Source organism: Lepisma saccharinum, chromosome 3, assembly GCF_977018435.1.
Source record: "Lepisma saccharinum chromosome 3, izLepSacc3.1, whole genome shotgun sequence".
In the NCBI taxonomy this organism is placed as follows: domain Eukaryota; kingdom Metazoa; phylum Arthropoda; class Insecta; order Zygentoma; family Lepismatidae; genus Lepisma; species Lepisma saccharinum.
This window is the reverse complement of record NC_139231.1, coordinates 73,005,330-73,027,231: the sequence shown is the minus strand read 5'-3', so window position 1 is coordinate 73,027,231 and position 21,902 is coordinate 73,005,330. Positions and strand designations below refer to the sequence as shown.

General features: G+C 40.3%; 2 protein-coding genes across 3 annotated transcripts in view; one reads left to right on the top strand and one right to left on the bottom strand.

Moving 5' to 3' along the window:
• Positions 1 to 21,902, bottom strand: part of LOC145985130 (RNA helicase aquarius) — a 195,012-nt gene that overhangs the window by 52,063 nt on the left and 121,047 nt on the right. The window contains exon 1 of one of the 2 annotated variants that reach the window (XM_083118775.1): positions 19,411 to 19,432. The exons of the other annotated variant lie outside the window; for it this stretch is intronic. Coding sequence (XP_082974901.1) covers positions 19,411 to 19,413 — 3 coding nt within the window. The 5' untranslated portion in view covers positions 19,414 to 19,432. Of the gene's footprint in view, positions 1 to 19,410; positions 19,433 to 21,902 lie in introns of those variants that run through there. 2 annotated transcript variants of the gene reach the window in all.
• The window catches only part of LOC145985133 (putative G-protein coupled receptor Mth-like 1), a 43,556-nt gene continuing 36,589 nt past the window's right edge, over positions 14,936 to 21,902 (top strand). The window contains exon 1 of the mRNA XM_083118778.1: positions 14,936 to 15,016. Within this exon, the coding sequence (XP_082974904.1) occupies positions 14,992 to 15,016 (25 nt within the window). The 5' untranslated portion in view covers positions 14,936 to 14,991. The remainder of the gene's footprint in view (positions 15,017 to 21,902) is intronic.

The window sequence follows — 21,902 nt, the reverse complement described above, 5'->3', positions numbered from 1 at the left end:
GTTTTCTCGTGTTACTACACTTAATCAAAGATAGATAATACGTTGAAATCGAACATCAAACTAAGAAGGCAACACCTTTGTCACAATTTGGATTCTAAGCGACCGGTAAATGTCATATCCCAACAAATTTGCCCCAAGTGAAAAATGGCTTTGAGAAGCTGATTTTTGGCCAGTTCATGGATGATGTAGCTGTCACAGCAGTGAGTTCCCTACTTGTGTTTTTATTGCACTATAACTCCTCAAAACTGTTCGTACAATCAAAAACATCAAATTTTACCCTTCATACATTTTATTTCATGATCTTCGCATCACTAAATAATAATAAACGACCATAAATAATAGGTCAGCACAACGGCTGGCCTTCCGTTAATTTGAAAGGCACGGGAAATACAGAGAAGAGAAAAAGGAGGAAATTACAAGTGAGTAAAGGGAAATAATTGGAGGAAAAGTATTTTTCATTCATGCAGGTTCCTTCACTAACTTTCCGCCGGCCCCGTGGCAGAGTGGTTAGCACATCGCGCTACAACGCTAGGGGTCCCGGGTTGGAATCCTGGTTTGGGCATGGATATTTGTGAATGTCCATTCATCAATTTCATCATGTTCGCAAATTAGCCAAAAGTGGCACAAAAAGCGAAGTAAAATAAAGTAAGTCAATCAATCAATCACTAACTTTCTGTGTTCCAATATATATTTCATCAATAAAACTAATACCTCAGTCTAGAGTGCCAGTGCCATTAATTAGGAACTGTAACAATCATAGTCACACAAGAAAAATACAGGTCGTAAACAGTGGTATGTGTTGTGACTTTGTGGGTTAGGAAAGCGATCAATAAGTGTTTCATGTGGAAATATTAAGGATTTTTAGGTGTACTGTAATAAAATTAGATGATTATTTGACTCTACTTTTTCGTTAAGTCCTCTTCTCTAGAAGTCGGACTTGTATTTTGAAATATTCTCCAGCATTCGATTGTTTTTTGAAGAAAAGTCGGGCTAAAAACAAAAGAAGAGGGGTATCGAAACCCCATGAACCACTTGTTGTTCATGGAAAGGGTCCGTGCGACCCGAGCCCACCCAATAATTTGTTGTGATATTCGTTATCGTGATTCGTGGTGACGATCTTGTTAAAAATCACAGTTTTTTTTTTTTTTTAAGTGGGTGTAATATTATAATACATGTAAGGGAGATTTACAGGATTTTTTTACGAATTTATAATTCAAGTGTTCGAGCTCACCCGATGATTTTCAAAAGTTGGCATCCCTGAGTTAGAAGTGCTGCGAAATAAGTACAGTACAACAGTATCAGGACAACAGCGATATCGGGAGTACTCTGGAGCTTCGTGATCTTTCTGGGTTGAACTTTCGGCGAGAACATTTCAAAAAGTATGTCTTAATTCCATTCTATGCTCAGATAGGCTAATAACAACTGATGGGATCGGAACTACTGTGTTTGTGTCGTGATTGGTAATCGAACTCGGGACCACGTGTTATCCACAATCCTATCAGGGAAGACACTGATTGCAAGATCAATAATGCAAATTTCTCATTATGCCTTAGACCACCTGAAAAACCACTATGTAGTAAGGAAGTAGTAGAAGTCCTTTCCCACCATGAAAAAAAACCCGTCATAAACAGGAGACGATGTCATGGAGACACAACTTCCTTCAAACTTCAAGAAGCCATTTCGACCTTCGGCATGCAACTCAATCATCTTAGCAATCAGAGAACATTTCTACTTTCTAGAAGACACTAATAATATTTTACCATGTTAGTCACGGAACAAATCAACGACGATCACGTATTAAACGTAAACTTTACCTTTCCGTAAACTAATCTACGCACACACCGGGTCTAACAATATATATATATATATATAAATTTTAATGAACTTTAAGGTTTCTTAACTACGTAGTAGCCAAGAACGTTCTAAGGTTTACAGAAAAGCACAAGCTTTCCGAAAAGTTTTCCACCACCTCCGTGGTGAAGTGGTTAGCATAGCGCGCTACGGCGTCACAGGTCGCGGGTGTGAATAAAATTTCTTCATACCATCACTCATTCTCATCGTCGCGATTAGCGAAAAGTTGAAGAGAAGCGACGCTAAAATAACAAAAAAATTTCGACTGAAAAATGCCAATAATTAGAGCTACTTCAAATTTTCAGTTAACAGAGTAAAAATGCATAGATGGTTCAATAAAGACATTCCAAATGGTCAGCGCTCTCGTCTTTGGTGCGAGCGGTCGGTTCGATTTCCGGTAGGGGTCCCAATGTCGTGAGGACAAGTAGCGGACTCTGGTTTCGAAAGCCAGAAAACAGTGGCGATGGAACTCTATACTACTTTTCCGGATTCTCTGGAGTAGTGACGCGCAGAGGGGAAAGCTTGTGGGCGGGGCCAGACTGGATGGGGAAGGGTGCGGGATGAAAGCAACGAAGTGCTGCGCGCTGTAACGGCCGTAAAGCAAAACGCTTTCTGCTGCCAATTTCTTCTTTTATTCTTAACAATGGCCAGTGTATTGTTATACACAAATAACAAATAATATTGCACGTTTATTTGTCTTTTGATGCTACGAAGAACAGAAAAAAATGTAAACATACATTTTCAAAAAACATGGAAATAACCACAAACTATGAAACATCATGTATCAAAATGTGTTTTAAACAAGTCTGAAAAACATGTTTAAAACACTTTGTTTTAAACATTTGTAAAAAAAAAAACAAAGCCATGTGTTTTAAACTTTTCAAAAAAGTTGATCTCGAACACATTCAACACTATGCCGCGCTCTCCTGAATACAGAGTTCCCCTAGACTTGCGAGCTGACATGTTTACTACGGAACTACTGAACCAAGAATGAGCAGTCGAGTCGCCCTCTCCCGTGGATGCCCCTCCCCTCCGCGCGTTCATTGGACGAGGCGCACACCCTTGAACATGCGCGCAGAGCGCGTTCACGTTCTCTTACTCCAGAGAATCCGGGAAAGGAATATAGAGTGCGCGTCAAATCTCCTGCACATGGCCTTGAACGGCTGAACGGCACCAGCGAATCACAGACGTGCGGCGTTGCCTAGTTCCGTGACAACGCGTTTCGCTCAACCACACTGTCTCCTTTCCGTGTGAGATTTCGACATGGCACCGCTGCATTGCGCTGCTATTGGCTATCGCCATATGCAAGAGATTTGACGCGCACTCTATGCGCTGACCACGCGTTAGCCAATGAAAAAGCCGCTCTGGAGGTTTTACATACAGTAGTATTATAATACGTTTATCTGTGGTAGTGCTATGTGGCTGCAAGGCATACTGACATGAACTTTTGGGTTTCTCTCTCATCCGTACAGATTATGTAACCTGGATTTCATTAAACGTGAGTAATATATGTTTCAAATTGGGAACATCTTTTATCTTTATATAGTGTATGTAGTCACTAACGTAACCTTAGGTGTTGCTAACCGAATCAGGAGTGATAAATGAAGGTTTTGCAACGAGGCAAACTTACTACCAACATTTCTGGTTGAGTGTTAGTTTTACTTCGAACGTTTAATTTCGAAGAGAGATAGTTTGGGTTGTTGCTATTAATCATAGACAGTAGAGGGCGGATTCATATATCCTAAAAATGACAAAACATGCAGTAAACTAGCTTCCTCGGTTGCCGAGCGCGTTGTGTTATCGGATCAAGATCTCAGCACCAAAGGTTGCAGGTTCGAGTCCCGTCCTAGGTATGTATATTTTTTGTGGGTGTTTTGTCGTTAGTTTCATCCAATAATTATTTATTCTAATCGTATCGCTGGGGCTAAAAGGCAGGAAAGCGACATAAAATAAGAAAAGTGCCAAAAATATGCACCAATTTCGTAAATAATTTCCCCTAAATGCAAAGGTGAATTTAATATTTGTATTTGTGTAATTATTATTCACAATGTATTCACTAATAAATCATCACATATAAATTTATATGCATGAACTATATGGAATATTTTTTTTTTTCCTGCGGCATACAATTCAAGCGGGGTGTACAAGCAAAATTTTTTAGAGGTTTGAATTTGAATTTGAATTTGAATTTAAAATTTTGGGAGCGTCAGCACTTAGGCCATTTTGCTCCCGTCACATTATACGGGGGCCAGCCCCTTATCATTACAAATAACAACTCTAGCGTTGCATATTTAAAAATGTTAAAATGTTCTGACTTCTGCTAAAAGCTGAGGCCGTAAACGGGCACTCAGCACACACAAGGACAACAAACAGGACAACACACACAAAATTATACTGGCCATAGTCCCAGTCGCCAGAGCCTCGTTAGTCTTGAGTCCAGGGTGCACTACGTGGAAGTGAGGTTGACCTTTGGGCGCCTACGTGGAAGGTCACCCCTTACACCCCTTTAGAGGTTTGAAAAATCGTTTCCGAATCAACCTACAGAGGTGCAACCACGAATTCCTGCTTGGGGGGGGAGTACCAGGATAAACGTACCAATAATAATAATAATAGTAATAATAATAATCTTAATAAAAATAATGCTAATATTAATAATATTATTATAATAATAACATTATTATTATTATTATTATTCTTAATTTGCTTTGTTTTACTTCGCTTTTGTGCCACTTTTGGCTAATTTGCGAAGATGGAGATGAGTGATGATATGATGAATGGACTCACAAACATCCATGCCAGTGGCGTACCGCAGTTCTCAGAGGGCCCCCTGCAAGTAAAATATTGGGGGCCCCTTAGTAAAAAATATATATATCGCGATGATGCCATGTACATAGTCAGTTAATCCCTCTCCCTTGTACAGTCACGGACACTTCTGGATTGTTGTAACAATTCCATTAACATCCAATGCAATCGTTACAACTCAGAAGTGTTCATGACTGTACAAGAGATTAAATTTTCCCCCAAATACCCTGTCTTCCAATTTTTTGTTATCGACTTATACATGTATATCAGTTGTAGTAGCTTCTCGAAACTTAATCAGGATGGGTTGAATCTCTGAGAATAACTGGAAGAAGAAATTGGAAATATTTTCAACGCAGTGGCACGTCCAGGTTTCTCTTTTGGAAGAGGGAAGAAGCTTCACGCAGCCAAATATTTTGTTCGTGATCCTTTGCATTTTTTGCTTGAAACATTTTTTTAAACAATAGGTTAGATATAATGCACACATATTCAAAAAAATACTGGGCCTCCTCGATGGCGTAGTGGTAACGTCTTAGTCTTGTAATCAAGGGGTCCCAGGTTCGAAAGCCGGTGGAGGCACATAGAATTTTGTATCCCAATTTAAATTATAGGTACAGTCCCGATTAGCCTATATGTGCATAAAGTGGACTTAAAACAACAATTCAATTAAAAAAGATAGTAAACAATCCTCTTTTGGACTTTGAGGTGGATGCGCCTTCCAGCCCCAAAAGCCATCCCCTGACTGCGCTAGGCCGAAATTCAACGTAAGAGTCGCTCACATTAGCCTTCTAATAATCATACTAATAAGCCATAATATACTCAAGCAAACTTATCATTTCAGTTATGGGGGTTTAACTGGACCTCTAGATTGTCGGTGGTGACCTAACATCATAAAGTCAATTGCAATCCTCTACAAAGCAATAGCAACGGACTCCAGTCTTGAGAGAGTCGGCTTCTGTGGTGGAGTGGTTAGCATAGCGAGCCACGACGCCGGGGGTCCCGGGTTCGAATCCCAGCCTAGGCATGGGTGTCATTTGTGAGTGTCCCTTCATCAATTTCAACTTATCATCGCTCTTATCTTCGAGATTAGCCAAAAAGTGGCAGAAATGCGAAGTAAAATAAACCAAATAAAAAAAAATCAAATTAAATCCAGTCTTGAGAGATAGATAATAAAGTGGTGATGCGGTACTATTGACTGAAAAAAAATCACTCAATGAAATGCCGATTGGAAGGACTGGGCGCTCAAAAAGGTTGTTGCCACCCGGACACGGTGTTTAATTTTGGTGTTAGTGGACCTCAACATTTCGTGCCATTTCTTTTAGATAGACCACTGAACATAACATTTCTTAAATATGTTTTCATTAAACAAGAGCCGTTTTGTTAATAGATTTTATCAGTGCTCGAAGTGTGTATGTGAAGGGGGAGGGACGCAGGGGGATGCTATCCCCCAGCTAAGAAACATAAGCAACCTCCTTCACCTACTACAGGGTGTCCCACGAACGGCGCAACTGGGAATTAAGAGTGGCGTTACTTTGTAACCGAAACCTGTACATACATAAGTCATACACCAAATGTTAGCCCTGTCCAAGTAGATATTTTTAAACATAGAAACAACAAACGGGGTGCAGTGTTGCAAAATGTAAGTGAAAGTGTAATTTTTTTTCCCACAAAGCATGGAAAATTGCATGTCAAACATTCGTACGGAAATTTGGACGTCAATTTCCACCTTGGGTAGGTGGACTATTTCGCCATCTATAGTTCAGAGAAGAAAACCGATCGTTTTCGCGTATAGCCAATCCTAAAATGCCTCGTAAAGGCGTACCGGTCCAAATGGGTGTTTTAAAAAAATTATGAGGTACAGTGGCAACACTGTTGATGTTTGAAGGCAACAAAAGGTGTATTTAGTGATGGTATATGACATGGAAATACTGGAAACAGGAAAAAAAGAAAATGAAAATTATGGTGAAAAAAGTGTTACTTACCTACTCCTGGCAACCATGCAATGCGATAAGAGCGCCCACCGAACGAGAACAAAAGAATCAGTTAGTTGTGTACTCAGAACTATTTGAGCCGTGCATTTCGCATTGTTCGTAGGGGAAGATTAGAATTGTTCTGTGAAATGAAGTACTCTTTGGAAGTACATTGTGGAACATTATTTTTGTTCAAAATGGTACGCTAGTGTAAAAACTGTGTTTCGCGAGAAATATCCGAATAACAGTGTTCCAGAAAATTCGACGATATATCGACTTGTTTCCAGATTTCGTGAAACAGGATCAGTTAATGACAAACCCTACCACAGACAACCACCAGTTTTGACACAAGGTGTGCTGCAGGATGTGGAGCAGAGAATATCACAATCTCCCAGGAAATCTGTTCGTAAACTTGCTGCACAGTCAGGTGTATCAAAAACAACAACTCACCGAGCGTTAAAACAATTGCACCTACGTGCATATAAGGTACAGGCTGTGCAAGAACTGAAGGAAGCAGACAAAGGTGCACGTGTAAGATACTGCCAGTGGTTTAGAAATTTTATTAGAGACAATGGTGTGAATATTTTGGATAAGGTTTTTTTTTCACGGATGAAGCATGGTTCCACTTAAATGGATATGTCAACAGTCAAAATTCTCGACACTGGTCAAGTAACAATCCCCATTTGTTACATGAACAATCACTTCATCCACAAAAGATCGGTGTATGGTGCGCGATTTCGCGGAGAAAAATAATCGGCCCATTCTTTTTCAACACAACAGTTGAAGGAATTGTTTATCGTGACCTTATCACACAGTTGATTTCTCTGTTGGAACGTGATGAACGTGATTGTTGGTTTCAACAAGACTCCGCAACATGTCACACGTCTAATGAAACTTTAGACATGTTGGCAGAGTTTTTTGGCGATCACATTATAAGCAAAAACTTATGGCCCAGTCGCTCCCCGCATCTGACGGTCTCCAGATTTTTTTCTGTGGGGTTATTTGAAACAAACAGTTTACATTAATAACCCAAGAACACTTGATGATCTAAAAATAAACATTTGCACAGCCATTAACAATATAAACCAATCAACCTTGCATAAAGTTGCTTCCAACATGATAAAACGTGTTGATGAATGCCTCAGGGAAAATGGTTGTCATTTTCAACATCTTTTGTAAAGCTACACTGCCTGTTACGCGCATTGCATGGTTGCCAGGAGTAGGTAAGTAACACTTTTTTCACCATAATTTTCATTTTCTTTTTTTCCTGTTTCCAGTATTTCCATGTCATAGACCATCGCTAAACACACCTTTTGTTGCCTTCAAACATCAACAGTGTTGCCACTGTACCTCATATTTTTTTTAAAACACCCATTTGGACCTGTACGCCTTTACGAGGCATTTCAGGATTGGCTATACGCGAAAACGATCGGTTTTCTTCTCTGAACTATAGATGGCGAAATAGTCCACCTACCCAAGGTGGAAATTGACGTCCAAATTTCCGTACGAATGTTTGACATGCAATTTTCCATGCTTTGTGGAAAAATAAATTTACACTTTCACTTACATTTGGCAACACTGCATGAACAACACTGCACCCCGTTTGTTGTTTCTATCTTTAAAAATATCTACTTGGACAGGGCTAACATTTGGTGTATGACTTATGTATGTACAGGTTTCGGTTACAAAGTAACGCCACTCTTAATTCCCAGTTGCGCCGTTCGTGGGACACCCTGTACATTGTCTCCAAGTTGATCCCAAATTCGAACAAGGAAATTCACAGCTAGGAATTTTCATTTCGAACTCTGTAGATCACAGAATCGTAACACATTGGAAAAGAAGAACTGGTTCGACAGAAGTGTCCAGAAAAATATAATTCACCAAACCCTCCAAAATAATGGTGACATTTAACTCATACGCTGTATACGCTGCGTGACAGAAGAGTGGAAACTGGCCCTGTGTGAAAATTTATCTTTATCTCAATACTTATTTCCATATGAAAAGGCTTGGGGCCCTCTTGAAAATATTTGGTGCGAAGTTACATCTTTTAATTATCACATGTAAAACTAATATGTATATTAGTGGTAGAAAATCATGAATTACCAAGTTTGAAGTTCATTGAACTCTCCAGCTTAATTATTGCCTATTTTTGTGGGAGCAGGAAAAGGTTTATTATCCATTTTACCTTGACTCATCTCACTCAACAGGTCGCTAGGTGCCGTGGTTTGCCGCGAGTTGATAGCTTCCTGGAGATGAGACCTTGCTCGAAAAAGTTTATTATCCAATTACAAAGTTTGATTTTTATTGTACTGTACAGCAATTAAGGTATCGACTGGTTGAGCAACTAAATCTTCATACTGGGGCCGGACCCTGTGGCCGAGTGGTTAGCTCATCGCGCTGCAACGCTAGGGGTTCAGGGTTCGAATCCCGCTCGGGCTTGGATGTTTGTGAATACAGTGAATATTGACATGTGTGAAAGATTGTGAAAATGTATGACGGGGGATACTGCCGAATAGGGATATTCCTTTATATATATTTAAAAAAAAAGTGGTTAGCACATCGCGCGAATCCCGCTCGGACTTGGTTGTTTGTGAAATGTCCATTCATCAATTACATAATTTCATCACTCATCCCCATCTTCGCATATTAGCCAAGAGGCACAAAACGCGAAGTAAAATAAAATCAATCAATCAATCTTTATACTGGATTCATAGACAGTCAGAATGGACACACTACACTGGTTTACGATAGCGTTACGTTGCTATAAAGGTACGAGATGAGGGATTTTTCCAATCGATGGCCATCTGCGAGCAAGTAAGGTAATTCTGCATTTCGGAGGGGGCCCATATGTCAAGTTGTCAGGGCACCTCTGGGTGGGACAATACGCTACTTATTATCGCAGACGTCATGTGATACGTTACTGGGAACCAGATTTCTGTTTCTTATAGATTTTTTCTAAGCGACACTCTGTTGAATTACTGGGAGTATATAAAATTTCAGGAGAACATCGCGGGGCCCCTACACCTCGGAGCACCCCCCCCCACCCGGATTGCGGAGGTTGCGGGGGCGGCTACTACGCCACTGATCCATGCCCAAGCCGGGATTTGAACCCAGAATCAACATTATTATTATTATTAGTGGTAGTAGTAGTGGTGATGGTAGTAGTAGTAGTAGTAGCAGTATCAAAGACGTTATTATCCTCGTAAGTTATGCAAAAAAAAGGTAGAAGTTGGTGCTAAATATTTGTGTTCAAACTAACGGTTTGAATTATTTTTCAACACGTTCAATTTCACATTAATAATGGAAAATAAGCACACAAACTATTTGTGAAAGACAGGAAATGCTTGATAAATGCATTCCAAATATAGTTCTTTTTTACATTAATATGTACAATATGTTTCTAACAAAAATACAACTAGAGCAACGTGGACACTAAATTGTGTGCGTATCCAAAGTTTCCTTAATACATATTACAACATATACAGGGTGTTTCAGAGCGACCCAGACACTACCCTTTTCTCGAGAAAGGGAGATCGTATCAAGTTGATACAAAAAAAAATGCACCACTCAGTTGGGTCCAAAGAATCCGTAGAAAGTATTTGCAACAGGCAGAAAGCCACCCTTTGTGATTTTAGTGGGGGGCACATGCCCCGTTCGTGCGATTTTCAAATGGGAAGGGTATGTTTGGAATGCAGATTCGGAAAGGCGGGGAAAAAATACGATTGTCATATGAAACATTTGTCTGTACCAGCTACCATTTTCCGTGTAGAAAATGGTTTTGCAAAAAATGGAAGGTGAGCCAAATCGAGTATACCGAGCTTAACGATTAAGATGAGTGCAGCACCATAATAGTTTCGGAAAGTTCAAGACACAAGCTTTCCAACGATATGCCACATGCTGACTGCGGGACTAAAAAAGGATGAAACCGCGTGACCCAAAAAAGGGGGTAGAAAGTTAGGGAAGAACTCGAAAATTTCAAATGGCAAGGGGGTGGGGGTCGAGTAATACCTCGTTTTAAAGGTCACAGAAAACGTGAAAAGGATGCGAAAATGATTTTGTAATCCACTGACCGGTTTCAAAATGGCGACCAAAACAATTCCGACCCCTGAAGTTGGCGTTCCAAAGTGAGGAATTACGTACGTAAATAGCAAAACACAAACACTGGACAGAGTACATAAGATCCTGTACAAACAATTATGGTAATGGGTCCGCTCTTGAAACACCGTACTACTGTAACCTTTGTTTGAGCTGCAACTTTGACCGTCCTGCACACTTTCTCCAGGCTTAGGACTGGCAACGAATGGTTTACTGTCAAGCACAATAAGGAATTCGTTGGCGTGTTTAACGGCTGCTTCGCCAACGAAAAAGGTCCTTTTCTCACAATCGATTTCCAATCCATTGTTTGACAAGAGAAATAGGCCTAACTGAAATGATAAGAAAAACGAAAGAGTAATCAGAAACCAATGAACAACGAAAACGAGGAGAATAGGTAAAGCACCCAATGTGATGCACATTTACCAACTTACAGTAGATGTTCGAAATGCCTTCCCTCGGTCTCAATGCATTTCTGTTCACGGACACTGAAATCATTCTGTGCTGCAATAACTTCTGCCTCACTAATCTGCCTGCATGCAGCAACTATGCGCTCGATCATGTCGTCCCTCGTTGTAGGGCGATTTTGGTAAACGGTTTCTTTCAGTCGTCCCCAGAGGCAATAATCTAAACATGTTAAGTCTGGTGCCCTAGGAGGCCAGGGCACAGGCACACCTCTACCTACCCAGCGACCAGGAAACATTGCATGCACCTGATTCCTCGCTGTCAGCTCAAAATGTGCTGGACAGCCATCTTGTTGTAGCCACATGTGTGTTCTGATGTGTAAGGGGACGACTTCGAGAAGACTGGGCAATTGTTCTTGAAGAAATGTGCGGTACAAAACACCCGTAAGCCTCGCTTGAAAAAAATGACGTCCAATTATTCGTCCGCCGATGAATCCACACCACACATTCACAGATCATATACGTTGATGATCAACCTCTTGCATCCACCGTGGGTTTTCGGCGGCCCAGTAATGCATGTTGTGCAGATTTACCTGACCATCACTTCTAAATGTATCCTCGTCAGACCACAACATTTCGTCAAAGAATCGAACATTTGCATTCACTTGAACTTGAGCCCACATGCAAAAGTCTAGCCTGCTTTGAAAATCCGTGTAGCTCTTGATGCAAGGACACGTGGTACGGATGAAATCTGTGATCCTTTAAAATCCTTCTCACTGTAATTGCGCTGACACCAGAATCATGAGCAACTTGCCTGATACTCACGTGAGGATTGAGATGGAAGGCTGCAAGTACACCAGCAGACCTCTCATCTCGAACAGCCCGAGTAATGCGTTCATGTTTGTGACTGCTAGAAGGCCGAACATTGCCCCTTCTGCGTACACGATCGGCAAGGGTGCGAAAAACATCTCTTGAACGTTGTTCCCGATCGGGATACCTTGCAGCATAGACACGAGCAGCAGCAGAACTATTTCGTTGGCACTCGCCCAACACCATGAGCATATCAAATGCTTCTTCGTTCGTGAAAGGCATTATTACTTCACATTCAACAATTTGCCACTGCGAATTAAGTACAGGAATGCACACTATCCTCGAAGAATGCACTGTAGAACGTCCTGAGGTACCACACAATGCCTTCGACGATGCAACCACTTGTAACAGAGAACGGTGAATGAGACCAAGATTGCAGGGGCATATTCGCGTTATCAGTGGAAGCACACTGGAACCGACTGCTATGCAGGAGAGCTCGTCACACCTCGACCCGTGGTACTTTCCGATTGCCTTTGTTGAACCGGGCAGTGGGAACAGCGTACGTGCAGTCAAATGGAACTGGACGCACCGGCAATTGGCGAACTTTGTAATTTGTCGTCTGGGCCAGCATGCTGTGTTGTGTACTGCAGCCTACCCAACACGTGGGCTTATGCTTATTCTTACTCGTACACAATGGACCTGAAGTTCTACTCACTGCATGTTGTACACTCACAGAGGCATGTACTAATACAAAACCGCAAACCTCTCACCCGGACGTTCAGTACACTGACACATGTGACGGGTGGCATGGTCTGACAATGGTAGCGAACCAGTAACTATTTAGAAACCTTGTCACGAATAAACAGCTGTTCCGCTGGCATTCTTTGTACAGGATCTCATGTACTCTGTCCAGTGTTTGTGTTTTGCTATTTACGTATGTAATTCCTCACTTTGGAACGCCAACTTCAGGGGTCGGAATTGTTTTGGTCGCCATTTTGAAACCGGTCAGTGGATTACAAAATCATTTTCGCATCCTTTTCACGTTTTCTGTGACCTTTAAAACGAGGTATTACTCGACCCCCCCCCCTTGCCATTTGACATTTTCGAGTTCTTCCATAACTTTCGACCCCCTTTTTTGGGTCACGCGGTTTCATCCTTTTTTAGTCCCGCAGTCAGCACGTGGCATATCGTTGGAAAGCTTGTGTCTTGAACTTTCCGAAACTATTATGGTGCTGCACTCATCTTAATCGTTAAGCTCGGTATACTCGATTTGGCTCACCTTCCATTTTTTGCAAAACCATTTTCTACACGGAAAATGGTAGGTGGTACAGATAATGTTTCATATGACAATCGTATTTTTTCCCCGCCTTTCCGAATCTGCATTCCAAACATACCCTTCCCATTTGAAAATCGCACGAACGGGGCATGTGCCCCCCACTAAAACTACAAAGGGTGGCTTTCGGGCTGTTGCAAATACTTTCTACGGATTCTTTGGGCCCAACTGAGTGGTGCATTTCTTTGTTTCAAATTGATACGATCTCCCGTTCTCGTGAAAAAGGTAGTGTCTGGGTTGCTCTGAAACACCCTGTATTATTTAAATACATTACAAAACCAATTCATCCATCTCACAATAAATCAACAGAAAAAAATTACATAAATTGTCTCAAATGTGCACGCTCGCTTTCCTTCAAACAATTGTTCATGCATTTATGACAAAACCAATTAACACAAGTCTTATTTCTCTGTCTGGTAATTTACAATGCATTACAAAGAACAATGAGATATTGCGAGCGAAGCGAGCAAGAAAATGTTTGGAACCAATTTTTTTCCCCAGGCTGAAATAAATATTGATTTAATAGGACGCGGACGCCAATGCATTCTCTCTTTTACAACTTTTGTGCCTCCCCGATGGTGTAGTGGTAACATTGTCGCCTTGTGATCAAGGGGTCAGTGGTTCGGGTCACACTTTAAACTGTAGGTCCAGTCCCGATTAGCCTTTCTGTGCGCAAAGCGAACTTAAAACCACAAACCAATCAATGAAATTTACAACTAGTTTTATTTAGATCGATCAGTGCCCAGGGCCGATTCCCTCCGCTTCCGTAACTACCGCTCTGAACTTGAGAAGACCGAGAAAGGAAGGCATTGCGAGCGTAGCGAGCAAGAAAATTTTACGAACAGTGTTTTTATTTGCATAAAATTTGAAGTTGTGGGCGGTAATTGCCCCTGCAGGTACACTTGGCCGTCAATGTTTGCCCCCCTAGAACTCATTTTCGTCCAAGGTTGGAGGGGGCAATGCACTCCCTGCCCCCTTTGGTTGCGCCACTGGCAACCTATGCGACGTTCATTATATATATGTATGTGTGTGGATGTGTTTGTGTGTGTGTGCACATAATGCATATATACACATTTAATTACAGAACTGAGTGTGTTCAATATCAAAATATTATTTTACCTACTAAGTGGCAATATTTAATCATATTCAATAACAATCTTTATCATATTGTCTTTTGTTTGCTTTTCATTGAATTTCTACGCTGCACTGTAGCGATTTTACATTTACATTGTTTCATATAAAATAATGTTCATGGTTTCATTTTATAATTTAATGAATAGCGTACATTAACTGTTTTTGATTGAAATATACGTATGAACACGATTCTTATGTAGCACCCTGAAACCTCGGGCCAGTACCCGAGTTGACCTTCCCTAGGGGTGTACCTCCACCGTGGATCGAACCCAGCACCATTTCTTCCCAAGACGATAGCTTTAGCCACTACGCTATCGGGGAGGCACAACTTACAAAACTGACCATTCTCCACTCGTAAATTACAGCATCAGACAACGATTTACGACTCCAAAAAAATGCACAGCAAGCAAAAAAAACAAAAAAAAAACGCGCCCTGAAGGTTCGTATTTCAAGGACGCCGAAGTGAAAAAATATATTTCCCGGCATGCATCGCGCCTACTTGTGAACCAAGCGCAGCGAAGAGCTGGTGGAGATCTATCATATGCGCTGCGTGCCACCGAAGAAGGCGGTTATCGTATCTGGTGCCGCGTGCTTAGACATGTGGGCATTCGTCAGTGGGAGGGGTGAGTACTTAAAATTCTTCACGCATGTTTTCTTATGGGAATCTAACTTTTCTTTTTTTTTTCGCCACCAACAGATATTGATATCTGAATCAAAATTTACGCTTTTCAAAATTGCTTCGGTTCGTTCCAAAAGGAGGCACTAGCAAATATATTTGTTGTATCGGTATCAGCCGATCCCGTATCGGTTCACTGGCGTACGCAGTATTTTTTCGGGGGGGGGGGGGGCTGGAATTGTAAAGGTGGATAACAATAAGATATTTCGTATTTTTAGAACTTTCAACTCTCAAAAATGGCAATCGGTGCTCATTTTAAGGGCGATTTGCATTTACCACTGTGATTTTTCCAAAATTCTTCACTGCTTTAATTCGGAAATGTTGATATTCTCAAAATTTCGGAAGGGGCTGTAGCCCCGTCACCCTCCTCTGCGTACGCCAGTGTATCGGTTGTAATTTATTCATCTATACCAGCCTATACTTTTTCGGATTTTTGGCTAATTCGCTAAGTCCGCAATTATGCTGCACGTCACTTTCGCGAAATCTATAAATATCCTAGAAATCATGCAAAATTCAAAGTTTTTCAAAAGTGGATTTTGTGATTAAATTACATCAATTTTAATATTCCGACGTAATTCTTAAATATAGTTGCAGTGGATTGCTTACAATTAATGAATTACTTTGAACAATTTTTATTTGTTACAATTTTAAAGTATAGGTATCTGCGGGATAAGAGTAAGAGTATTTGCATTGGTATGGTTTCAGAGTAATGTCGGCTTAGCCATAGACTTTATACTCGTGTCCTATGACGTAACGAAACATGGGTTTACCGGGCCCGGGCCTCTTCCGAAATTTTGCCAAAATCTTTAGCCTAAAGAAACAAAAGTGGCCAATTTCTTAATAAATTTTTACGCGCTGAATTAAAGAAAGTGGGATTAACATTTGTTGACTGGTTTGCTTTCATGTAACTTAACCCACATACAAATGCTACACTATTGTATGTGCTAGAGTACGATTTGCAAAATTGCGAAAACATCGAAAAACGTTATGGCGAAGAGGGACAATTACGCACCAGACATGCATTTATTCCAATATCGTCGGAATGAGCAATGCTACTAAAAAGATCTCGGGGAGAAATGAAGAGTATGAATTTCTCCCCATGTGGCAAGTGGAAGCGGTTTCCTAAGTTGATTATTAAGCCTTATACGATTTTTGAAAAATATGATTAATTAGTATTTACCGAATCCCATGTATTCCTTATGGGACATCAACTTCAAGTTACGGCTCATCAAATGGGAGTTTCGACTTTTCCTACTACTATGACATAGTTCAACGTGTCCTTTTTCCGTCCATGTACTTTTCTACGTCATCGGATGTTTGATATTCCCGAGAGAACGAATAAAATAATGGTCCCATAAGCCTATTGCATTTCTCCTTGCCTCCTACGGCCATCCTGGCAGTGTTGCCAAACCTGATGTGCATAATAGAGCTAAATTTCACCATTAATATAGCTAAAGAGGACTTTCAAGGAGCTAGATTAACGAAGGCTGCATAAAGTGCCTACTAAGGTAATTTTAGTTGTCAGAGGGGTGGGGGTGCTGCTGTTACCGTTAGCTTTAAAGTGATGGCAATTTATTCTTAGTTTTCACCGCCTAGATCTGCGGCATCACCCATCTCAATAATCCAATGATGTTAATATAAAATCGAAAATAAAGGGTTCCCGGATAACAAAATTGTCATCTTCATCTTAGCCACAGCGCTATATATAAAAATACATGGGGAGGAAAGAAGAGGTGGTTGACGCAGCCTATAGCTATACTAATATCACGTCACGTGCAAAATGTACACTCATGGCAAAAGTTGGTATTTATGGGCCGGAGCCAGTGGTGGCATCATAGTGGGGCAGAGGGCGGTTGCCACAGTTCACAGTCAAACGAGTGCACGAAATAGCCAGATCTGGCTCCAAAACAGCGAAGTTGGCAACAGTGATCAGCAGCTGCCCCAGCGAGAAAGACCTAGGGGAAATTGTCCCTCCTCGCCTTAATGGTTTCTCAAAATTACTTTTAAGTGTATAAAACGAGATGCTACTTAATTTTTAGTGTTTCTCGCATTTTTCGCCACATTTGTAATGCTTATTCTGTGAAAATCAACATGTCCTGCTCTTTCTGTTAAAATTATTATTTTATGAATACAATTATCAAAATTGATATACACAGTGACGGGTACATTGTAGGTTGTTACTTTTGTACTAGTATTTCCCCAACAGTTTTCCAGATGTTTTTTTTTTTTTTTTTTAAATCGAAGGTTGGGTCTCACCAGAAAAAAATCCTGTCTACCACCCTGCTAAGAAGATTAATAAGAACCATGTACTGTTGTGTACACCATTTTAGTTCTTACTGTGGATGAAGAATTCACCGAATTCATTTTTTTAAAATAATAATCGCGTTTTTCGGCTTTCTTTGCAACGAGGGAGGAAAAACATACATACGAGGCTTCGACTGAAATTCATATTCATGTCACTTGATATCCGAGTTACATGACAGGCGTTTGCTTTCTCCTAGCACTGTCCCAAAACGAAACAGGGAGTAAAATTAGGTTCTAAACCAAACTCTGTGGTGCAACAACCCTTTGAGGGCTAAAGCCTACAGCTCTACCAAGAAGAGAAAAACCCTCTGGCGCTGTTGTCGAGTTTTTAAAACAGCTCGTTGCCTTAATCTCGATCTAGTGTTAGGTGTTTGTACCAGAGTTAAGGAGAAAATGATACACACACAGGTGAAAGCAGAGAGGTGATATTTGATGTTGGCAATATGCATAAACAAGTAATCACGTCTTCGTTACACTTGCATCCAAAACAAGGGTCGATATCCCATTCCTCGACACATTGGAATGCAATGAGACAAGCACGAGCAAAGGGGAAGCGAAAGGAGAAAACAAATGACTGTCCATTTTAGTTCGTGAGTTTGTCGAGATTTGTCTCTAAGTCGCTTTCACTCGGAGCGGCGTGATAAACGCATTTCCGTCAGACGTGAAAAACTCCAGAAAGAAACATATTTTAAAACCGAGATTCAATGTCAAGAAAAAAATTGTAGTACATAACTATCTGTAATTGTAAATCCGTGTGTAATAAGAAAAATTCTGGAGTCAAACAATCAAAGAAATTGCAATGCCGTTGGAGTTCGGAGTGTACCGTAGATATAGGCAACTTATTTTCATAATCGCAATAACATTGACAAATAGGCCGAAATAACATACTAAATAATAAAATGACGTACTAAACACATTTTGCATGCATAATAAGTTGAGAAGTAATGCAAATTCAGATTTTTAGTGTTTCGTTAGTCGTTACATTTTGAACATGTGAAAAACTGCACTAATTATAAATTTTCTGCTGTGTGAGTTCTGTCAAAAGTAGTATTTTATGCATTAATTAGTCACAAGTGATACACATAGTGACAGCTATATTGTAAGTTATTTAGTACTATTTTCCCCTAACAAATTTCCAATACACAAGTTTTTTTTTTTTATTATTTTAAATCCAAGGTTCGAAAAATCCTGGCTCGTACACGTACACAACAGCTATCGTCCGTCATATCAAAAGCAAGTGTAAGTTACTTTTATATATATAACTTGCATACCATGTGTTACATAAATTGCAGACAGGCTGTTCTGTTTTCACTAATGGCTATCTAAAAATTAAATTAATTTTTCATTAAATATTAACCTCATGTATTTAATGTGAAGATATAGATGTAAGACTAGAAAGGCTTTCCCGATTGTCCAAGTTACAATATTCTACCGTTAAACTTTAACAATAACCCGTTAATTTACAAAAACGGGAAGCAATCGTATTTTTATTTAAATTTTAATATTATTTCATGCATGAAGTTACATATTGATTATAAATTACAATTGCGTGAACCATAAATACATTTTTAATCACTGACTCATTAAAATTACACTAATTAGTGTAACCACGCAATGATTTAACAACGGTCACGTCATTCTTTTAGGGTAGATGGATGACAGCGAAAATGGACGGGCTTAGACCATCATTTCTCAAGTCAACTTTTTACGGTGTAGGTCCAGTCCGAATTGGTCTATCTGAACATATAAAGTGGACTTAACACAAACTTTGGCAAACGTTTTGACCAAGGCGAATAAAGAACTGGCGTTAAGATACTGAGACAAGACAAGACAGGTTGTTTCTGTTGAGTTTTAAGTTCACTTTATGCACAGACAAGCTAATCGGGACTGGACTTTAAAGTGGGATCCGAACCACTACATGCCTTCAACGGGTCTCGAACCCCAGACTCTTTGAAAGATAAGACAGGTATCTGACGTTGGAGACAGAACGAAACGGGATTCCTTATTCACGACACTGTACCAGATCTAAGAACCAACCATGACTAGAAGATGCTTTGTGTTTGCCAAGAACTTTATAAACAAAGACTGATTTAGACATGCCACAAAGTTGTTCTCCAACTCGCTACAGGGCAGCAGGCTGAACTTGATCCAGATAACGGGGCAGTGGGTTAGAAGTCCAGGCCAGCATTCGGTGTGATAAATCATTTTACAACACTGGAACAAAGGGAAAACTTGGTGTTAAAAACAAGACCACTATTCGTGACATTCAGGGTGCCGTTTTTGAGTCGCCTCGGTAGCCAAGTGCGTTCAGTAATCCCAGTTCAGTATTCAGTGGTATTCCCAGGAATTGAGATTTTTAGTCAAGTATTACAGGGAAGAGGGAAAACACATAAAATGTGAGGAAATTAGACGCTATGCATTAACGCTCTACACATAAATGGTTACTTCTAACTGACTTCTGTTTTTACGCATCTACAGTGGTAGAGTACAAACCCACGGAATATCGAGAATTTTCGTCTTTAATTTCCGTTGAAACTCAGCTGATCGTAGTTATATACGAGGATTGGGGAGTAAGTCATGGCAACCCAGTAACCTTCGAAAGGTTTGTCATAATCAGACAGTTTTTGTTACATGTGCACATGTGTATGTCACAGGGTTGCTTGGGTTTTCTTTCATGATTCCTACCAACAAAATATCCATAATGGATACTCTTTCAGTTGTATATAACCAATTTTTAATACATCCTTCGATTGTCGAATTATTACGGGGTTGCCATGACTTACTCCCCAACCCTCGTATATATATAAAAAAAACTCTTTAATAATGAGAGCAGCATATAAAGCAAAATTTGCAAATTTAATGTGAAATTTAAACAAATAAATTACTACATAGTGCTTTATCTACCACAGCAACCTATTAATGCGCACTTCAATTTTTTTTATGACGTCATCCTATTACTCACAAATTTATGTATCGCCAATTTGGTGTAAATCTGCTTTTACAACACCATAAAAAGTATTTACGAAGTAAATAGGAAGTTCTGAATAAACCCTTGCAATTAGTGACCACTTTTATTTTTGCATTTCTTGTTTATGCAAGACGGATTGATTTGTTGTTTTAAGTCCACTTTATGCACAGTAAGGCTAATCGGGACTGGACCTACAGTTTAAAGTGGGATCAGAACCACTATGTGCCTCCACCGGGAATCGAACCCGGGACCCCTTGATTACAAGGCGACGACGCTACCACTGCGCCATCGGGGAGGCCTTTATGCAAGACGGAATTTTAATATCGGATGGAATTTGTTGGTATCCGATAGGGAAATTTAATTTCCCTCTGGACGTGGTACATTACTGCCACCAATGATCCCACGTTCGGAGACCTGGTGTGAGTGTCCGTTCGTTAATTTCATTACTCATCATTCATCTTCATCGCCGCAATTAGGCTATTCTATCAGTCATCTTTCCACTGAGGAGCTCGTCACAAGAAGCGCGAAAAAGGCGAAGTTTGGAACAAAAGGAATAAGAAATCCACATTGCGGTGAATTTGGGTCTTAGGCGTCATTGAGGAATGGGTACCTTCTCATGACTTCTATTCCTCTTAACTTTTCCTTCTGATCACAACAACACAAGAACACGTATGGTACGCAAAAGAGCTGCACCAGCGTGATCTAGATGGTACTGACCGTTCAGGACGAACATTACAGTAGGAATTGTAGCTTTTCTGGCGACGTGAAACCACTCCATGACACAGGTTTTAATTATCGGAGAGGCATTCCGGCCGTTCTACGAACAGGTTAATTAAATTGACCGATGTTGTATGTGATGAACAGAGTCGTGCCGTGCCGTGCCGACCGTTCATAATGGGTTTCCTGCCTAAGACGTCTGAGACGCTCTCTGTTAATAATAACTATTAGTCAACATAAGAGAAAATGCTGATCATCCTCATTCGCGTCTAAAAATGCTACGTCTCAAATTACTAAATCACTCTCGCGAGTCGTCTAAAACTAACAACTAATTGTCAACTAACGTACGAGTAAGAGCAATCCTCTCACCTGTTGACGCCTAAAAAGGCGAGATATCTTTATCAATAAATCAATTCACATAGGAGTAAGTGACTATTTAGACTCCTACACTCGAGGGACAACATCTAAAACCAAACATTAGCCTCCGATGAACCCAGCGAACGACAACTAAAAATAATTCATTCTCCCCCTTACAAAAGGCAGTTAATCCGCTACTGGCAGTATTGAGTTGCTCTAACAACTCCATTTCAGTTGTTGAGATCTTAACAAAATAGACTGCAGCACACAAGAAATTTATTTGAATACCATTTATAATTTCTTTCGGTTATTTATGTTGCTTTTCTACCTTTTGGGTTCATTGTGATGATGATGATGAATTGATGAAAACGGATGAAGGGGCAAGCCATGGTCCCTGGAACCTCTGGGTTCGTAGCGCGTAACTCTGACCACTCCGGCGCAGAGGTAGGGAGAGCTTCACTGAATATCGATGATACCGATAGTCGAT